General features: G+C 39.0%; 1 protein-coding gene across 3 annotated transcripts in view; it reads right to left on the reverse strand.

Moving 5' to 3' along the window:
• Positions 1–315: 315 nt before the first annotated feature.
• Positions 316–22568, reverse strand: part of doc2b (double C2-like domains, beta) — a 294549-nt gene continuing 272296 nt past the window's right edge. For all 3 annotated transcript variants that reach the window (XM_017699405.2, XM_017699415.2, XM_037533181.1), the window contains 5 exons: positions 21874–22000; positions 10332–10489; positions 5231–5312; positions 4224–4320; positions 316–4093 (listed from right to left, as the gene is read on the reverse strand). In XM_017699405.2, coding sequence (XP_017554894.1) covers positions 3957–4093; positions 4224–4320; positions 5231–5312; positions 10332–10489; positions 21874–22000 — 601 coding nt within the window. In that variant the 3' untranslated portion in view covers positions 316–3956. The remainder of the gene's footprint in view (positions 4094–4223; positions 4321–5230; positions 5313–10331; positions 10490–21873; positions 22001–22568) is intronic.

The following is a 22568-nucleotide window of genomic DNA, read 5'->3' on the forward strand; positions in this document are numbered from 1 at the left end:
TACAGTGATGTTACAATAAGGTGATGCAGCTTGTTTTTGCCAAATGAGTTGTAATCTTTTAGAAATTGTTCATTCGTTTGTTTGCATCTATATTTATGCAGTTATTTCATATTGGATCAATTCAGAAAGTTTAAACAGTTCAGAAAGTTTAGATTTGATCATTTTGTCTGTGGTGTTTAATATTAGAGAAGCATCCCGAGAAAACTGATGGAACAAAGAGGATAAGAGTTGGTTTTACATTAAAAATGTTCTAACAGTAACTGCAGTTAATGCTTTGACACTGAGGTTTCTGAAAGGATAAATACAGAAATGGGATTTTAGGTTGGTTCTCTACTTTATTAGAGATGGGTTTCCAGTTCAGAACACACATAAACAGCACATCATCCACCCGAGTAAAAAACACACTGGAGATAATACTTGAACATTTTTAAAAGAGACATATAGGAAACAACAGATTCTGGTTTCTGAGTTTTCTTTTTGTCTGTTTGTTTATTTTTTTTGTCGGATCACAATTTTCAGCCATGCAGATTCAAATTTGAAATGAAGTAAATGATGCATGTAATTTGCATATGCTATAAATCTATAATTCATGTGTTATTCAGAAGCCAGTCATAAGTGTTAGTGTTGTCTATGTGCTCTGTGCTTCCACAAACAGAGCTGGCTTTAGTTTGCCCTTAGGTTAATGTGTAATGGTGCTAAAAGAGCAGAAAGTAGAATCTGTAGTTTCTTTGTATGAGCACCCTCAGCCCTGCACTCCAACACAGCCCAGCACAGTCACACAGTGTAAAGGACACACCGATTATGTGTCATCGAGCGGCATATTCAGAATGATACAATATTCCGACGGTTGAACACAAACAGGAATATAAATGTGCCAAATGTTATCATATATTTCCCATATTAAAAGCTAATATCCATCTAGGAATCTCTGTAAAGTGAGCGGTGCAAAAAACACACTGTTACAAAAGAAAAGGCACGATAATTCGGCCATTCGGTGCAAGAGAGTTAAGGTGAACCAGGAGTAGGAATTTATCAGAGAACCACTAGAATGCAAACAATTGCCTGAGTCTTAAAAAAAGGAACAGAACAAGACATATATAATCTTTTTTTTCCTTTGTAACATGCAATCACAGCCTGACAGGCAATGCGACAGCCTTCATAGGTACAAAAACATCCAAGAAGAAAAGACTGACATTCTTGTAGCATTCAGAGTGATTTCGTTTTACAGAAGAGAACAGCAGTATCAAATATTAAGCAAAGTCAATTGGATGACATTAAGCAAAGTCAGTTTAATGACAGTTTAATAACATTGCATGCAAATTTTTATGCCATAGAGATTTGAATACAAAGGCAAACAGGTTACAAAAGATGTCACAAGTCTGGCTGTTGCACCGAGTGCTTTGAGAGAAGGTTTGTCTTTCCAAGCAGAGGTTAATGTACTAAGACCTCAGTTTCACATACCTGGGCCATATTTAGAGTTCTTCTATAAACTACTTGAAAGTGGACATTCACTATCCATATTCATAACAGTTTCAAACGTACTACACAAAAATAGAAATTTCAGCCTATAAAATGAACACAAATAAATATTGATTAATTTAGTAAAACAACAAATAAAACCACTGATTGCATGCTGATACAAATTAAAACTGCTGTACTTATATTGTGACAGCATTATTAGCAGAGTACTGTGAGATTAACAAAACATGAATGAAACTACCATCTTTTGACTAAAGGTTGATCTATTTAAAAGAAAATATTTAAGTATGAATCTAAATGATAATACAAACCTAAATTCCAAAAGGGTAAGACAGTAAGTGAAATGCAAATACAGAAAGCAGTGATTTTTAAACCCACTTTGCCCTGTATTTAAACAAGAACAGTACAAAGACAAGATATTTCATGCTTTACCTTCTTGTTTTTTTGTAAATATGTGCTAATTCAGAAATTGATGCCAGCAACATGTTCCAGATGTGGAAATGTGTATTGTGGTCTAAAAAACCTTTCAGACTGTTCATGGAAATAATGGACTTTGTGTTCTCTGGGCCAAAGTAAAGGACCATCCAGATTGTTACCAGTGTAAAGTTTGAAAGTCACGGTCTGTCATGGTATGGGAGGCATTAGTGTCCATGGCATGACCAACTGTGATGGCACCATTAACCCCTTACATGGCCAAAGTTCTATTAGGCACTTTTTTTCTCCCCAATTTAGCTGTCTCCAATTCCTCCCACTAGTTAGGACTCCTGAGATGGGGGGAGAAGGAGGGGCCATCCTACCCATGACAGCGAGGCCAATTGTGCTCTCTTGGACTCATCACCAGGGCTCAAGCTCACAATCTCCTGACAGGGCCAACACTTAGACGGCTGTGCCACTTGGGGGCCCCCATTAGACACTTTTATAACCTAAGAACAGCTAAGCCAGTTTGCACTGAAGCCCCTGTAGTTACTGAATAATAAGGCTGGAACTTTAATATCCAAACATTTTAGAGCAACATATGCTGCTATCTAGATGATGTCTTTTTCAGGGACGTCCATGCTTTCTGAACACAGCAATGCTAAGCCACAAGTTGCCTGGCTGCGTAATCGGAGAATGTGTGAGCTAGACTGCCCTGGCTACAGTCCAGTTTGTCTCCCAGTGAAAACATGTGCTGCATTATGGAATACAAAATACAACTACAGAGGCCAGTACAGCTGCACATCTGAAAGACAAAGAATCTGCTCTCAAAGCTGAATCAACTGAATGTGATGAAACACAGTGGTAAACATGTGGGTTCGTTTTTATTTGCGTTGCAGGTATGAAATTTGGAATGAGGTAAAGGTTAAAAAAACAAATCCTGTATTTTTGAACTGTTTTCAACTAATTGCAGTCAAACAAAATGCTTTCTGTATCTATGGGCATTTCACAAACTCACACATTTGTTGGAACTGAGGTTTGTATATTTTTAGAAATGGGGCTTGTCTTAGTACATACAGTGTTGTACGAGCATCTCCACCAGCATTACTGTACGCATACTCTAATGGACCAAAGCCATAACTAATGGCCCTTTCCTGTAGTGTATTTCCTGTTTTGTAGGCATTTTTTTGTTTGTTTAATATGTAAACAGGGTGGACGATGGTCCATCACTTTTTCCTCGTCACTTCCAGCTGTCATTCTTAAAGTTACTGTAGAAAAGGGTGGCTAATTAAAACACAATCATCAATACACACTGACACTGGATTTTTACGTGAGTTTAAAAGCACAACAAAAACACTAAAACTGCTATGCTTGGAGAATAAAGTGAAATTAAAAACTCTCAAATCTGTAATTTTGTTCTTTGCCAATTCCAGTGAAAAACAGCAATATCCTCACAATCGTGTTGTGGCGTACGTAGATTTTTTTGCCCTAAATAATTCAGATAGGCATCAGTTTCAAACTGTATTCTAGAAGTAAACAGTAGATGGTTTCTTGACCAGAGTTCTTGAGCAGTTCTGCCCTTTCAAAACGATACATCTTTTGAGCCCCCATGGTGCCATTATATACATTTGTGGTATCAACATCCATCAACGGTTTTTGTAAACAACATCCTCAAATACACACTAAATGTCAGAGAGAGCTGAAAGAGCAGAGTGAACAGTAGGCCTATCAGTATGTTTTAATGTTTGTACACAGGACATCAGTCCAAAATGGATCCTGTGCCATTGGTGAGAGCCATGCCTCTCCATATTCAACAGGTTTGAATAAACATATGCTGACCAAAGACCCTTATATAAGCCCAAAAGCCACAGCACAGGATCAAACAGCAAGGTCAACACCAGGGAAGGGACATATAGAGATGGAGCATGTGCAGTAGTTTTGGTACTCGTCTCCAAACTGTAAAACTTCTGGAGTGCTGGAGGTGCCAAAGGAAGGCTGGGCTCAAGTGGACATTGCACGGAACGTGGAGGAGAGGGAGGAGACTCTTCAGGGCCTGGCTCTCTTCAATCATTGAAGCCTGAACCAGGTAGTTCATTTGTCAGTGTGTGCCAGCGCTCGATTTTCTTGTCTTTGTTTTTCAGACAGTCGAACCAGTGTTTCAGGCGCTCCCCATTGGCATTGATGCCTAGAGAAACTCCTCCTGGATGAAGGGTGAAGAAGGTGCATTAATACTTCAATATGAGTCACTAAATGAGTCCAGGCTGTTGCAAGATGCTGTAAGTTAAATTACTTCATACAAATGACTCAAGATGAAGCTAGTTGTGATTTACCTATAAAGTCATTGGATTTGCCAATGTCATAGTCCCACACCGTCACCTCGAGAGTTTTCTTACTGAGCTCAGCGTACTTAATCTCGTAGAAGAACTCCTACACAAACAAGATAAACAAAGCAATGTAAAAGTATCACCCTTAAAAAACAAAATTCTAATTATTATTTATATGATACCACGTATGGTATATAGTTATATGCAAAAATCTGCATATGCCTAAGTGTCAAATTACACTTTTTTAGGGCGTGTTACTTATTTTTGCTTAGAAAATCAACCAAACGTGGAATTTGACCAGGGGCGCTCAAACTTTTACATACAACTGTAAAGAGCTACAAATAAGTAGAATGAACCTGATGATATTACTGAAATTATATTTATAAACAGCAGCAAAGCTTGAAAGCAGCAAAGCAGCAAAGTTCATTTCAATTCTATAGCTACAAGGTACAATTACAGGTCTAAAGATTGGACACACCAACCACAGAACAGGTTTCTATCTAAACTAGAAATAGTTTATATGGAATTATAATGAAGTCCAAAAAATTGGTCTTCTGCCAAAACAGGGTTATTTATACCCCAGCCTCCCTCAACATAAGACAACTGACTGGCTGAAATGCATCAACTCCGACAAACTCTTAAAGAGAAACTCACAGTAATTAGGATGATATAATGATTACAGCTCTTAATCAACATTTTGTAAGTCTGACTTTCAAACGAAAAGTCCTAAATTAAAGGTTCTTGTTAAAAAAAACCTGTTTAAACTGAATTATTGTTTATTTTGGCACATAAATTGACACATAGGCATGTATTTATTTCTTTTTTAGATGTGTCTTAGAAACAACTGGGAAACTTTTTAAGTTTAAGCCTTCAGATAATACAATCAGGTGCGTCCAAACTTTTAAATAGTACTGTGTGTCCTGTGGTGAACCTCTGATACACGACCACAGTAGCGCTGATGAAAACATTCTGCTGAGACATCTCGATATCAAAGTGCTTGCTGTGGAAAATACCTCATTAAACTCTGGATTAAGGGTCTTCTTCTTTACAGCAGTCTTGTGCTTTGACTTTTTGTTCTCATCCGGCTTCAAGTATCTGAAATAAATTGGGAAGGACAAACCTGTGAAGTGGTATGCAAAAGTTTCAACACCTCTGGCCAAATTATGTTTTGTTGATTGAGAAAATAACTTAGAATACATAAATCATGAAATGTGCCATAACTTTTGCACAAGCCACACAGCTAGGAAAAAATAATTATATATATTACAAGTACATTAATATGCATAAGTGTTTTCACTGGAGAGGATGTGCTCAGTTATTTTCACTTATAGTCTGACCAGGGGTTCCCAAACATTTGCATACAACTGTACACGAACATAATCTTTCAAGTCTTTTCATGCACTGATGAATAGAGCTATACACAGTTCACCAAGCAAAGCCTAGCACCCATCGGTTTAAGTGTCTTGTAAAAATTGCTACGTCCACCTGAGGGCACTCTGGTACTGTCACTGCATACAGTTTCATGGTCTGCGGAAGCTAAACAGGAGCAAGTGGCACATAGGAAGTGAACATGTACTCTGTTGCATAAAAGCTAAGAAAAGTACAAGAGACTCTCTTTGCAGCTTGCTGTAAACATGGACGGTGCAACAGGTGACCCTGGTGCTGCCCCCATGGCCCTTTCACTAATGAGACTGGCTCTCTGCTACAAAGGCCACCAGACACGGAGATTTAGCCCACAGATGCTGATTAAAAGGGTTTCATGCTGCGAGTTTTCAGCTTTCTCCCACAGTTTAAACCGCACTTCAGTTTGTCTGTTGTTGAGGTGTGTTGTTGCCCAATTAAGAGGGGGGGGTCAAGTGGCACATACTAGACCAGAGCCTCTAAAATCTGTATCAGGATGCTCATGTACAAGAGTTTCTTGAGGCATGAGTCCTTCACAACCTGAAATGTGACGTTCATTATTTTTCATTTGACATTCTTAATTAGGTGATCTAATGTGAAATTTAGGTTTACATCGGATGCAACTGCATGGTGGTGCAGTGGGGGGCAGCAAGAAGGATCTGGGTTTGATTCCCAGGCTGGGTGGCCAGGGTCTTTTCTGTGTGGAGTTTGCAGGTTCTCCCTGTGTCTGTGTGGGTTTCCTCTGGCTGCTCAGGTTTCTGCCCACAGTCCAAACACATGCAGTCAGGCCAAGTGGGAATATTAAACTGCCCCTGGGAGAGAGTGTGTGTGTAATTGTCTATAAATATGTCTGTATGTCTGCCTTGCAATGGACTGGCAACCTGTTTATTAATGCTGATTATTAAGAATTAGAGTATTAGACAAAATGTCACTTTTTATTGCTCATTCACCACTTACTGTCCAATCTGCTTATTTTGCTTAATTTCTTTCTTTCGTTATCCCTTAGTAAGTAATTTTAATATAGCACACTGTTTCAAAAAAGTCATTTTATACACTGAGAATTCTCCGTCCAAGTGAGAGAGAGAACTGGATTACTTCAGCAAGTGGAACAGTTCTTCTATGAGCCACAGGGGGCCCCGATCTCAGGAGCCTGCATACTTGGAAAAGCTCTGTACATGAAAAGCACAACCACTGTGGTTTTAATAAACTCATATGCCACAGAAAAGAGAGTGGAAACAACGACAATACTGCTCATCTCCCTATCTATCGCTTACTAAGACCGCCTGTTTCTGTACTTTTTTTTTTTTTTTACTCAATTCTTCCCCCAATTTAGTCGTCTCCAATTCCACCCACTAGTTAGAACTCCCCCTGTCACACAATACTACCAACACTAGGAGGGTGAAGGCTAGCACAGGTTCCCTCCGAGACCTGTGAAGCCAGCAACCGCATCTTGGCGAACTGCCGCTCACGCGACGTCATTGGACAGCCAAACGTGCTCAAAGGAAACTACCAGATGCCTGCACTGACTAGCGTTACACTGAATGATGGGGGGGGGGCATCCTACCCACCCAGAGAGCAAGGCCAATTGTGCTCTCTTTGACTCCTGGCCACGGATGGCTGTAGCATCACCGGGGATCGAACTCGCAATCTCCTGGTAAGCCAATGCGTAGGCGGTTACGCCACCCAGGAGCCTGGGACCGCCCATTTCTAATGGCCATCTTTTGCCCCTCAAGCCCCGGGATTTTCATTTGCTGCTGTAATTGCACTTGTGGCAAACCCCATTACTCAGCTGTTCTCATGGTCAAATAAACTACGCTACATTTTCAAATGGGGCCTCTCGATCTCTTCATCAAAAGCACAGCTCCGTCTGTCAGTTGGCCACATTTCATTTTCCACTTTTAAAACAGGGAAATGGCACTCTCGGCTCAACTAGGCTATAATAACCACTGTCACATCCACAAACAGAGCCATTAAGCGGCTGGAAATAATGAAATCTAGAGTGGACGAACGAGGAGTGGAGAATAAGGTAATGGTAATGGCAAAAGTAAAATCTCTGTGGCTTTAGACAGAAATACCAGCATTAATTGAATAATTCACAGGCAGTACTTGACTAAGCTCTTGTCGAGACACAAACAGGATCAACTGGTTTAAAAGCATTGTAAAATTAAATAAGCTGCAACGTTGTCTGATGCTACATTACAATCTGACTGACTCTGCTTGCTAATTGATTGATGTTTGGACATTCCAGCAAATAAAAAGGCCCGGCAGTAATCCCCCGTGTATTTCAGAATGAGATGCAAGTAGAATTAGAGAGGGGATTAGAATCCTACACACTTCTCTGTGTGGAGATCATTATTTCATCTAAATTCAAAATTAAACACTGATGACTGAAAATACAGAAGCCATTAAAAACAACAAAAATAAATGTTTTCATGAGAGTGTAGAAAATAGAAAAATATATCACTACTGCCTGGAGAAAAAACATATTTGCAAAATAGTAGCTTTTCAGGACATGGAAATATAAGTAAATTTAAGATTTTTAAGTAATTTCTCACCACTTCTCTTAGTCCACTTGTTGGGAAACCTTAAAACAATGTAAGAGTCATTTGACATTTTTAAATGATAAGCAAAAAAATTTAAAAAAGAATAAAAAAGTGTCAAGGCTGTGATATGACAGTGAAGATATGAAAATATCCTCATTTTGCCCTCATGAGGAACATCAAACTGGGCAATCAAATGGGGTGTGTGGGTCTATAATCCATAATATGAGTTTCTCTGTTGATCGTGTGTGGTACTGTACGAAACCAGAGACCAGTTTTTCTTTTTTCAGAAGACATTTCTGAGGTGATCAGATATAATAATGCACTTGTATAAGGAAGGAGTAAGTCAAAATAAAATAAGTGAAAAATAGGAGTTTCCAGAGGTGGAGCTAATAAAAATAGGTCTCGAGAAAATGGGGCCCCTAACAACTGTGCAAGACCTGGTAGACCACCAAAACTGTCACCATCAGATAAGCAGTATTTAGTGTGTAGATTTCTTTGAAAACTTGAAAGCAACTCTCCTGAAAACAATGGAAGCTGTAATAAAGGTAAAGTGTGGACACTATAAATACTGAAATATCTGACTGTGTGTAATTTTCTAGTATATATTAAGTATGTTTTCTGCTCCTTTTCCTGACACTGAAAAATAAATACCTTGTATATAATTGTCATTTGGACTGAAACTAAATAAACAAAAGGGTGGTCTGTGATTTTGTACAGTACTGTACATACACACATACATAGACAAACATTGTGACTTGAGAAAACATCATGACAGATTAGAAAGTAAAGGCTGGGGGCACCTTTACTTTGTGATCAGCTCATGTTAATCATCATCAGAAGGCAATGATAAATCCATTATGTGCTGAAGTGTCTAAGTGCATTGGGAAACCCTCTCTCACTCATGACTCATAACTGTCAGGATGAGTCCATTGGTGTTTTGCTCTGTACGGCTTCATGTGTCTTAGAGAGGCAAGAGTTCTGGCCTCATAACTCTGAAACCCCCCAGGTGTGCATTTGGCACTGATGGTTGCATGCTAATTTCTGAAGCTGAACATCTTGCTAGTTTATTCAAGAGTACAGTTTCAGGCACAAGCTGAGTTCAGAGCAGTTGGATCGAGTTTTGAACAGCTCCTCAGAATACTGCTCCTTATTGATTACCTCCATTCACTGCCAGTGATCTGCTTTCTACATATTTTGACATCAGAGAACTCCAATGAACTCTGTACTGCAGCTTTCCGACTTTGATTTTAAATATACGTGTTCTTCGTCCCCCTGAATACGCTCCAGTATGCTGATTTGGAGGCTCATTTGTCAGTGGAACAGCACATTTCATTGCTTTGATGATGGCACCGTGCTTTGAATATCAAGCTTGCTGTGGATCAGAAACTGCAACCAGTGCAATTACTAAGTTGTAGTCATAGGAAACCTATCTAGCAAAGCTGACCTGGCTCTTGAAGGCCTTAATTATGATGTCCAATGTCTCACTTACCCAGATGTGGTTGATAAACCAAGACATGCTTGAAGACCAAACTTTGCTTCTTTAGTTTAAAACCAGAGCTATGAGACTAACATTGCTAACTAACACTAGAACTCAACAGTCCCCCAACAGCCTGAATAATTTCTGCAAAAATACACCCCTGAAAGTTAAGGGCGCATAGACTTGTCAATGTGGTTTACAGTAAAGCCCAGTTTTAACAGTGGATATAAGCTAGATGCAGATGAACAAGCATTTCATCGGCTATACTTGCTGCCAGTCTGTTACAGAATAGAGTTGAAGATACTATTACTGGTCTATAAATCACTCAATGGTGTAGGACCAGCATTTCCATTTCATAGGTTGCAGCAATATGAGTCGAGAAGAACTCTCAGATCATTAGGAACTAGTCAGTCAGACAGACGTGCTGTCATATGATCATATGACGTCAACTGAAAGCATCACTGTGTGTGCGATCAGGCCTGTGTTCAAAAGGCATTCTATAAAATTAAAGATGCAATCAAACTGTGCCTCCATTACGGGGTTATTTTAAAGTTTTACACAGTGGCATATTAAGCATTTAGAGTATAATAATTTTGAGAGGGGCTTGAGTGTATGCATCCAGCGTTAATTATAATTAGTTATTTAATTAATTACATTCACGTTTGATTTTAACAAATATGACTCTGCACTTACGTTTTGACATAGGGGTCGGAGAAGCCGTTGGCATCCATGGCTGCAAGGTGAGCGCAGCGGATGATGCCCACTACCAGGCCAGATTTCTGGGAACTGTACTTCAGCGAGATCATGATCCGTCCTCGCTCCTCTAGAGACTTGTCGTCCGTCTTGTCAATCTGCAGAGAGCATATAAGAGCTTATATTATGCTTGAACTTGTTTCTAATGAAAGTGGCTTAACTTCTTTAAAGTAGCTCAGTCAAAACTGTTCATACACTGGCATGAAAAAGTATTTGTCCCCTCCTGATTTCTTCTATTTTTGTTTATTTTTTTAAAACAATTTCAAGAAAATTCAAATTCAAAAAAGTAATCCAAAAATAATGATGTAAAAAAATAATGCACCTTTCAACTGACCAACTGACCAAATTTAGTTGATAATTGGATTAAAGGCTTGATTACTTCCAGACTTGTTAAATCTAAACATCACTTAAATAGAACCTTTTCAGCAATATGAAGTAGGTTAAAAAATCTCAACAAACAGCAAACTACTTACAAGAAATTCCAGAAGAGACAAGAAAGAGGTTAATTTTTTAACCTCCAGCTAACCATAGTGAGAGTTACTGTCCCAAGACAGAAAAAAGAGAAAACTTAGAACAGTGGTGAATCTTTCCAGAAGTAGCTGGCCTATGAAAACTTCTCCAAGAGCACAGTGACCATCCAGGAAATCAACAAAGAACCAAGACGAACAGCCAAGGAACTGCAGGCCATGTTCACCTCAGATAAGGTCATCTTTCATTATTCCACCAGAAAGAGGCACAAATGGTATCCAAAGGAGAGTTTCAAAGAGAAAATAACTGTTAACCAAGAGGAACATAAAGGCTCATCTCACGTTTACCAACACCTTGATGATCTCTAAGACTTGTTCTGTGGACTAGTTGAAAGTGGAACTTTTTGAACATCTGGCATAATGTATTTCACAATAAGAACATCATATCAACAGTCTAACATGTAGTTATAGTCTGATGGTGTGGAAATGCTTAGCCGCTTCAGGGTGTAGATGACTTGCCATAATTAATGGAACTATGAATTCTGCCAGTCCATGATCAGAATCTCAAGTGCAAATGGGTTATGCAGCATGACAACAATTGGAAGCACATGAGCCAGTTCACCTTTAAACAGCTCAAAATAAACAATATTAAGGTTGTGGAATGGCCTAGTCAACATCCTGAATTCAACCCCGTTGAGATACAGGACCTTATACAGGCAGTTCAGGTTGGACGCCCCCCACTGTGGCGGAGGTAAAGCAATTCTGCAAAGAAGAGTGGGGCAAAATTCCTCCACAGTGATGTTAAGTAAAAATGAAAAACTATAGTGAAGTGTAAGAATGATCGCCAATTCTAGGAAGCATTTGGTTGCAGTTGTTGCTGTTAAATGTAACACAATGTTATTAAGTTCAAATAATCTGATCTAAAATGGTGCAAACCACTTAGAGTAAATGTTACCATGACAGTGAACATCACGTGTGGTCCAGTCAGAGTGAGATGAGTTTTCAGCTGGCACACTTGTGTTTTAATTGCTTTAAACTGATGTCAAAAATGTACCTCACATATACTTATAAAGTGGCGAGAGGAAGACGTCGTGTTCGGAGACACAAAAGCTGGACTTCCGTCCCACCGCCGCCTTTTAAAGATCAGACCATAAACTTCGTCTCCTCTGCAGACCAGTTTCTGCTCCCGCCATGTTGAACGTTATAAACTTGCACTATAACATGACGCACATGCGCAGAATGTACTTACACGTTCTGTTTGGGAATGTAATCGGATACCGGCGTTTACATGGCTATTATTCTTCCATTTAACAGATTATTTACAGGATTATCCGCCTCATTCAATCGAATAGTAATTGTAATCTGAATGGCCTCAATCAGACTAGACTATTCCAATTGAAGTGTATACATGGACGTATTCTATTCCGATTGAGCTATTAGTTGGATTATTAATGAATTATTAGGCAGCATGTAAATGTGGCTATTGAAATTTGTAGTAAGAGGAAAATGTGTACATGAACTTTTTCACCAGACTACTCCGAAGACAGCCAAGAGATTATCATGCATCTACAGTCTGCTTTACGAAACAACAGATTCATCCTGCTCATTTTGTTTTATTGCTTTGTTGTGAATTATTATGCTTTCGTGAGAAGGGCTTAACTGGAAAAGAGATGAAAATCTCAAAGTAGCTACTGCGGTTAAAAAAAAAAAACGCACAAGCAAAAGTGAAGTCAAATGAACGGAGTAATGACTTCTCAGGCAGCCTTGCAAGCAGAATGCACACCACAGCACAAAATCCCAATAAGCACAATCCCCTATTTCCCAGTGATTAGTTTGTCTGATTAAGTTTCCTGTGTAGTTAGTAATCACCTCCGCAGCATCATCTTGTTGTCTAGACGTGCTTTTTTTTCCCCTTTTTCTTCGCAACAGAATCCCAGCTGAGATGGAGCCCAACTGTTGAGTCTGAGCTCAGACTGCGTTCGGTTTCTTTTCTGAACTTTGTCGAGCCGCCCCAGTCCATCAAGCATGAAGTTAATTAGCTGTGGAGGAGGCGTCTCCAGTCATCACCCACAGCAGCGCTGTCTCATTTCCGTCCCCTCCGGAGGCCTGTACGCACACATGCACACACACTTTTCCCCACCAAACAAACAGCTCATGCTCATCAGCCAGCTGGCGGCTGCTTCAGAAGCCAGACTCAACTCTAAGAGCAGATCCCAGATCAGTCGGCAGGTTAAACTTCCATCAGGTCCACTTGTTTCGTGGCCAACGCTCACCCCAACAAACATGAGACAGAATTACCACTTTACAGTAAAACTACCCTTATAAAGAATTTACGAAATGATATAAAACTAGTTTATTAACTGTTATTAATAATTCAGTCACCTTAAAATCATGAGGTGGTCTGTTCTATCTGATTAACATGAATATGTGATGAAGCTTACAGGCATAATGACTGACACAGAAGATAAAGTCAGCCAAGAAACCAGCGGTATGAGCTTTAACGGTGCAGATGAATGTGGACTGTTTGGCAAGCAACAGATTACCATTTCTATTTTTCTTTGTGTTATAAGGTGTTTTTAACCTAACTAATAACTGATAATAAACAGATTTTAAACTATTCAACCCTATTCCACTAATAAGCCTTTATAAGGGTTATTATCTTACTTAATGTATAATACTTAATGTACTAATAGCAATACATAGAGAAACTCTGTAAAGCGTAAAGATGTTCTTGATCAGTGAGTGGGTGAGATCTGTGTAAGGTGAATAAGTTTCTCTCTTATTCAGCACAGGGACCTTATGCATCAGCTTCATATCAGCGTAATTAGCTTCTTTGCCAGATTGCTGGTTTGGTTTATGGCGTTTTCTGCACTGGCACATTTGCACACAACTGAATAATCAATCCAGTAGAAATTTACATTTTAAATGTACTGTGTGTTACCCAACATTGTTCTCTTAGATGCACATGAGCAATGCCAGTAACAAAAATCTTAAGTCAGCAAGTGTAATGTGTCACCTGTAAACTGTTACTTTAACTGTAAACCTCAAACAGTTTTACCCTCAGCACTCATTGTGACAAAACAAATGTACAAATTTTCAAATCTGGTAGATCTTGTTCTTTACATACCAAAATGAATGGAATGCATGCATTAAGACATCACATTATCAAAGAAACATAGATTACAAGGCAGAAATAAACACATTTCCCTTGAAATGAAGGGATGGAACAGAATGTATGAATAGAAGGAAGGCCTCTGTATGTATCAGATTAAGCATTTGTAACGGCTTCACTAATGTAGATTATACTCTATATGTATACTGTAACTTTGATGGTCAAATTACGCCATTCATGTCCAACAATGACATTTAGCAAAAATGACAGAACTTGTTCTAAGTGAGATGAGTCTAAAGTGCTGAAATGTGGTATGGTTCCGCCCTGGCTGAACATCTGATTGAATGCATTAGACCTTTTTGATTACATGTAATTTATATAGTTTTATACTTGTACTCACAATGATTTTCCACTGATTGGGTCAAACTATTTTACTGATTAATCTTGTGTGACCAAATAAAAAAAATGGATTTCATTTAATGAATTAAGGGATAAATCTCACTTTTAAACCATGTGGTTTAACTGATAAGACTAAGAACAAATGGGCCAAAAAAGAATTTACAATGCCAGATATGGACATAATGGTTTAGGAAGAAATGACGTTTTGAGTGTGATGCTTGAAGCGACTGGCTTCTAAACTCATGTCATAATAAATCTCATTCAGAAACAGTTGCTCCACAGTTTGGGGACTTTTGTCCTTTTTTGAAAGATTTCTGGGAAATTACTTCACTGTTACATTCCAGTTAGATAAGAAACACTACCTGCAAGTTCCATTAACATAAAACCATCATTTACAAATAGGCTACATTTGGCTGTTACTGTTCAACACTTGCGATGTTCATCAAAGAATATTTCACCTAAGCAATGATCTGACAGTTTTCCTTCCCAAACTAAAGCACATATTGAAAACAATTTTAAAAATGTGATTTAAACACCTGAACAATTCATTTTGATGGGCTCCTGAGGTTGGGATTTGGGTAGACTTGCCCAATTGCCTAATTTCAATAATTTGAGATGAGCACAACCAAAGCTGACTGCAATCATTTTCGTTAGATGTCGCAGTAATATCATGCTGCCACAAACAAAATGTGAATTGGGCGCATTGAATTGAGGTGAATAAATGATAAATACATTCACTGAGACATCATATAGCTAATTCTTACGTTTTTAGCATGTTTGCTAGCAGAATCTGGTGAGGAATACATAATTTAGCTTAACTCTACACATAAATCTGTGTAAGTCTAGACATTTGTGTGAGTGTGAAGTATTGATTCAACAGTACAACCAGTGTCTGCTACTATAAATAAAATCAGCTAATCAGCCGAAGTGGCAACTTCAATAGTTTAAAACAATAAAGAAGAAAAGACTTTGATTAGACTTACTGATATACCAATTAACTGTTATCTAAAATCTCATGATCTGTAAGCTGAATATATTATTCTTCAGGGTTTTATTTTGAGGCTGCTGGACAATGGCTAAATTCTAGGCTTTCAAACGGCATTAGCCATTCATCAATTTAATCAAACCTGTTCAAAGGCAGGAACAGTGACATGCCTTTTAAATGATGTTTACTGTGATTGGCTGTTTATTGCGAAATAAAGTTTGAATTCAAGTTGGTATAAATGTGAATAGGTTTTAGAGAGTAATACAGAAAAGTAATGAGAACTGAGATTACTTTTCCCTGGGAGTAAAGTACAGAAGTAATTAGCAGTTTGTAAAAATGTCCAGATTCTGACCAACATACTTGTATATAATCCTTGTGTCTTGAGCTGGATAACATAATAACAGACTTCAAAAACAGTTATACAAGCTCAATCGTATGAGCAGTTCTGTATTATGACTTCATATGAGCCAAAACTCCAAACTCTTCAAATCTCATAGCGTTCAGGAGAGTGCCTGTCAAACATAACACAATCAGGTATTGCTAAGTAGTGTCACATCGAATCTACACATCGAGTGTACGAGTGAAGGTATCTCATCAGCCCCTTTTCATTAACGCTGCCCAGTCTGACAGGTCTTGGATCAGCCTGACACTTTGACCTTGCTTGCGAAGCCTCGTCTGCCTCTCTGTCTCTCTGTCAAGACTGAAATTGTTCGCCTTGTGTTATGATGAAGTGTATCGACTTGCTTCCCTCCACACATTCTTTCTTTTTCACACTACTGGAAATGTAATGCAGCAGTTGTGCACAGTGACACTCTCAAAAATAAAGGTTCCTAAATAGAACCCATGGTCCTAGGAAAAAATTCAATCTGTATAGAACAAAGTTCTAAAACCTTCAAAATGTTCCTCAGGCTCATGTATCTCATTTACAGAGAGGTTCTTTAAACCTTTTTCACAGTAACCATAAAATGCAATTTCCAATTGTTTCGAAGGGCCCTCTGTTAAACTTTATCTACACTAATATTATAGTATATAATTAAGTTTATGGAAGATATTTACATAGAAAAGTGCATGATTAAAAACACTGGAAGCGAATTGGATTTTTTTTCTTTGTAGGTGAGTCAATAATTATGTATAGACATAAATGTAAGTGTTTTAAATGCTATTTTCATTGGGACAATTTTTGGATGTGAAGAAAGCTGCAGCTTTCACAAAACTTCACACACAGAGACAACTGCATCTCAGTTAATCTGATAACAAAAATGTTTTGTTTGATTATATAAACAAAAAATATCATAACACTTTATTTGGATGGTCCACTGTAGATGCTTTGTAAATGTACAGTATAAAAGTATTCACTCACCCATCCAAATCAATTCCAAGCCCCTTAGCCTGCAGACTGCTTCTACAAACATTAGTGAAAGAATGGGTCGCTCTCAGGAGCTCAGTGAATTCTAGGCGTGGTACTGTGATCGGATGCCACCTGTGCAATAAGTCCAGCTGTGAAATTTACTACTAAATCTGTGCTAAATCACTACTAAATATTCCACAGTCAACTGTCAGTGGTATTATAACAAAGTGGAAGCGATTGGGAACGACAGCAACTCAGCCACAAAGTGGTCGGCCACATAAAATGACAGAGCGAGTGGAGTGCTGGATGCTCAGTGGATGCTGAGGAGCATAGTGCACAGAGGTCACCAACTTTCTGCAGAGTCAATCACTACAGCTCCAAACTTCATGTGGCCTTCAGATTAGCTCAGGAACAGTGTAGAAAACTTCATGGAATGGGTTTCCATGGCTGAGCAGCTGCATCCAAGCCTTACATCACCAAGCGCAATGCAAAGCATCCAATACACTGGACTCTAGCACAGTGGAGACATGTTCTCTGGAGTGACGAATCACGGTAATCCGATGGATGAGTCTGGGTTTGGCGGTTGCCAGGAGAACGGTACTTGTCTGACTGCATTGTGCCAAGTGTAAAGTTTGGCAGAAGTGGGATTATGGTGTGAGGTTGTTTTTCAGGAGTTGGGCTTGACCCCTTAGTTCCAGTGAACGGAACTCTTAATGCTTCAGCAGACCAAGAGATTTTGGACAATTTCATGCTCCCAACTTTGTGGGGACAGTTTGGGGACGGCCCCTTCCTGTTCCAACGTGACTGCACACCAGTGCACAAAGCAAGGTCCATAAAGACCTGGATGAGCAAGTTTGGTGTGGAAGTCCTGAGCACAACCCAGTAGAACACCTTTGGGATGAATAAGAGCGGAGACTGCGAGCCAGGCCAGTGTTTGACCTCACAACTGCGCTTCTGGAAGATTGGTCAAAAATTCCCATGAACATACTCCTAAACCTTGTGGAAAGCCTTCCCAGAAGAGTTGAAGCTGTTATATCTGCAAAGGGTGGGCTGACATCATATTAAACCTTATGGATTAAGAATAGGAAGTCACTCAAGTTAATATGTGTATGAATGCAGACGAGCGAATACTTTTGGCAGTATAATGTATTTAAATAACATTCAACTAAATATCCATTAAATGCAACTAAGCTTGAAGTTGAGCGTTATTTGTATAGTCCACTGTAGATGCTTTCTGAATACCAAGTCTCTCTTTAACTAACTTTCAACTAAAAACAAGTGCAGTGTGAAAGATTTTATAAAATCTATCCATAACCCTGAATCTAATCTCAAGACAAAATCTACACCTACTCTTAATCCTAATCCTAACCATAATGTTGATAATGTTTTGAGTATTAAGTATAAATCATCTACAGGGGACCATCCAAATAAAGTGTGGCCAAAATATCAGCATCAAAATATCAACACTATAATCCCCAGCATGCACTGCAATGTGATGTGCGTCCCAACCCCCTTCCCCCTACAACAATCCATGGGACCACACCAGTCATATCATCAACCACCGTAGCTGCGTTAACATGGCCCTTTTAGTGGTTGCGATTGACAGCCCTGCTTGAAAGTACTTGTTTGTGTCATTAAAGGAACTTTTTTACCCTTAAATGCCATTATCAACTCTAACTGTTGCAGGTGGATTGGTGGAATGCTTAGCATGAGCTATCTTTCCTCATAGAAACCCTACTCAGCTTGTATCAAGGATAGATATCAATCCTCTAGATCCTTCCGCAAGTTCACAATTTACCTTCATTTCAGCTCAGAGTGCTCCTGAGCCAAGTAATCAAGAGCTTTAGAACCTCCGACCTTTCATATACGTCTAAACACACTCCACTTACTTCTTGTGGCTGAAAGACATATGCTGCACAATGTTTCTTTGATGTAATTTCACATATTTACTGAAGCATAAGTTTCTTTTGTTGTCAGACCCAGTTTGTCATCATGCAGCCTGTAAGCCACAAAGAGTAAAACCTACTTTATGTACAGTGCTGCAGTTTTGTTCTCCATTTAACATAAGACAGAACACCTGTGTCCTAAAAGACTGAAAGATGTTTCATTTTGAGCGAAGGACAGGTAACAGTTCACCAGGCAACAAGGAGACTAATTCAAATTGTTTAGCTTCTGTTGTAACTACCAAAGGGCCTATGAATGACCAAATGAGGAAAAGAAAGTAGATGCTGTTGCTTTGCTTCTACTGTAATGTTATGAGCAGATCATGTAGTAGAAAAATTGGGAAAATTGGTTAGTCCTTTTTCACAGCAGCCATAAAATGCCACTTCTGCCTGTTTGGAAGTCCCACATTTTAACTACACATTTTCCCGTCAGTAACACTGATGGAATATACTTGTATGATTGAACTGTTTTGTATACCCTCTACAGCAGGGGCTTCTAAGCCCTCTTCCTTCACCCCTCATTGCTTACCAGCAACTCAACACAGAGTTTTATTTCACACACAGTCAACAGTGTCCCAGTTAATCTGATAACACAGTTACAGGAAGAATATTACATTAACTGTCATTTTCATTTTGCTAACAGAATGGCCACAAGGGGGGCTGCAAAGGTTTAGGTCCAACTGAACAAGAGAAAACTAGAAAACGTTTAGTTAACTCCCCCCTTTACACTAATCCAGTATTCAACCCAAAACTCCACATCATTGCCGCTCTGGGAAAGCTACCATTCACCATACATACTTGACTCAAAATTTCATTAACTATCTGAAAGATGTTGCTTTGCAAAACGTATATTTGAAGTATTCAGTGAAATAAAAGTGCTTTTCTCATACCGCACCTCTATGCCAGGCACACCATATACCAATAATAAATTTGCATACACTTAAAAGCCTGTTTGTTTTTGGTCTGTCCATGGAATTTAACTATCACAATTCAATGGATAGATCATGGAACTAATGCCTTTTCAGGACTAAGTGACTAAATTCAACACTGCTGGCTGATTGCTGCGTGATTTCTGATCATTCTGAAAAACTTCTTTGCTAAAATGATATAATCATGCTGCCCTTATAAAGGCTGCTTGAGAGAAAATGTCAGGATTTCTCCTAAAAACACTTTAAACATCTGAAGACAGAGTGCTGGCTTTTGCATATGCGCCTAAGTGGATTCGAAAGGGATTCTCAGCTAAAAAAGAACAACAAAAGAAGGCAGCAACTCATAACCCACAACAGTTACAGGCCTTTGATGAATTGGGTTCATTTTGCATTTTCTGATATGGGACGTGAATGACTCTGGTTTAATAAGAGGGGTACATTGAGAGCCAGAGAATAGCCTGCAGATATAGATAATGTCGTGCTGAGGGGGAAATGTGCACCTCATCCATTCATGCTGCTGTGCTTATTGCCTCTGGAACCTGTTCACATCATTCTGACACTGTACAATGTACTGGCAGACTCAGGAAAGCCTGGGCAGGGGTGTTTTTCCATTAAACAATAAACAAATATCTGTGGATCCATTCAGTGTGTGTACATGTGTGTGTATCTGGAGCTTGGCATAATCTGCGGGAGAGCCTAAAGAAAGCACTCTTTAGTTGGGTGACTGTTACGGTAGCTTTCATGTAGGTATTACAGAGATAGTGTACAACTAAAACTGCACAATGTATCATTTGTTAATCACAGAAGATACGAAGGGTTTTGAGCAGTTCAAATTTTATCTGATCATATTTTCACAATCAACATCTAAATGAATACAAATAATAAGCAAATAAGTCCTTCAAACCTGCCTATTCAATTTATACTATAATTTGAAGGGTTAAATATGAGAAGCCCCTCTGTCTTCCTGTCAGAATTTTGCCACCTTTGCTGTTGCTGGAAAGGTGGTCCAGCCATAAATTTAGAGAGGGCCAAGCAATAGTAATTTCATTTTGAATGACAGTAAAATTGACCAATCATATCTTCCCTCTAAATGGGTGGGCTTTATCACTTATTTTACAAGTTCCACCTGCTGTGGGGACAAGAAGGTAGCGGAAAAGCTAGATAGCTTTTCAGTTCATGGTGGAAGCCGAGAGTAGTGTTACCACTAGTGAGGAGGACACTGTTGAAAATTTATTATCCATGTCGTTTTCTAGATGAACTTTCAATGACAGCTTTGAGTAAATCGGCAAAGGACGACCTAAATCAAAGCTTAATTTGGGGCAATAAAAGGCTTTTGAGAGGCATTTCAACTTAGCAATTACACCATGATACCCTTGGCTGACAGGATCGACCAAGGAGCAAAAGCTCTGCTGCAGAGATCACTTGCTGTTTGGCGCAGAGAGGGGGTCTAGGGCCAAAGATGGATTTTGTGATTTAGGAAGCTTATCCAAATCTCAATCAGAATGCTTGAGAAGCAATTGTTGATTAATTTATAATTAATTCATGAATTTACAATCAATGCTGCTCTAACCCCCTGTCTAAATGTACCATTTCAAGTGCTTGAATAAGAATGAGCTGCAATTGGCAATTATTTATTTGGATACAATGTATACAGTTTGACAGAAAATGCATTGTGAAAAAATATCGCAGAGTAAACTAGACAAGGGCCTAGACAACATAAATAGACATGAATGCAGGCCAAACATTCTTGCAGCCACACAAGACCCAAAAAATGACTGATTTAAAGTGAACCATGTTTGAGACGTGCTGTTTGATACAAGCACGATGCTTTTTTGTGGGGTTCAAACGGTGATCGATTTCTAATTAGGCTGAACTGATATGCAATTTCAGGAGCGGCAATAATCAATTTGGCATCTGATATGCATCTATGTAATCTGCCTTAATTTTTCCATCCTCTAAAGGCAGCTTGCATGATTGTATGATCTGTAGAGATAAAAAAGCTGTTCTCCACTGACGCTGTTTTTATAAACGTCTGCACTTGTGCCTTGGCATTCGAGGGCTTTGCTGACGGAAAAGTGAAGGATTTGGAAAAATAACGAACAACCTTAAATGACAAACAATTCTTTCCTCAACTAAGATAAAAGGATAAAGTCCATAAAAGTCATAAATTCAGACATCAGAATGGTTTCTGAAGCTCCCAAGTGAAGCTTTAAGTGCCACATTAACGATAATTCTGACAACACTTGAAGGCAGCATTGCACGATGTCTCAGATCAGTTCAATGACTGCAGATTACTCACAGGCAGCTGCTTCTCCAGGCAGTTGTAGAAGTTCTTGGTCTGGTTGGGCTTGAGCTTCTTCAGGGGGATCCGTGTCTCTCCAATGAATTCGTTGTGGCGGAATTTGTCCTCGTCACACACTGAAATCCTGCAAAGAACGACAACAGTAACCACAGGGGCGAGATTAGATGAGTCGGTGAGGAAGGAGGATCAAAAGACTCATTAGAGTTACAAGTAGGAGAAAAAGAGGCAGAGATGAGGATATTGGAAGCCAATAATGTAATTAGGTGTACTTAAACAGGGCAGTGTGGCAGCCACCGGGACCCAGCACTCGTCAGGGCCAAATTTTCATGGGTCTGTTAATCCAATTTCAATTTGCGGTGGCATCTTCACATAACTAAATGAGCTGGAAGATTATCTTATGCACATAGCCTACATTCCCTCACTGAAATCCCGCCCTACCATCAACCTTTTTCACCATAGCTTTCTGCCTGTTTTGGAGGTCCCTCTATGATGAACTATGTTTTTTTTAATTCAATAATATTGATGGAATATTTTTAGATGGAAATGTGTATGATTTACAAAACCAGAGGCGAACTGAACTTTCCTCTTTACGATTTATCAGTTACTTAGAATAAGAGTTTTTACTGGTCAAGAGATATTTCACTTACAAACCACTTACAAAACTTACTTAACCAGATAACTTGTGTCCAAAG

This window comes from Pygocentrus nattereri, chromosome 23 (genome assembly GCF_015220715.1).
Source record: "Pygocentrus nattereri isolate fPygNat1 chromosome 23, fPygNat1.pri, whole genome shotgun sequence".
NCBI lineage: Eukaryota > Metazoa > Chordata > Actinopteri > Characiformes > Serrasalmidae > Pygocentrus > Pygocentrus nattereri.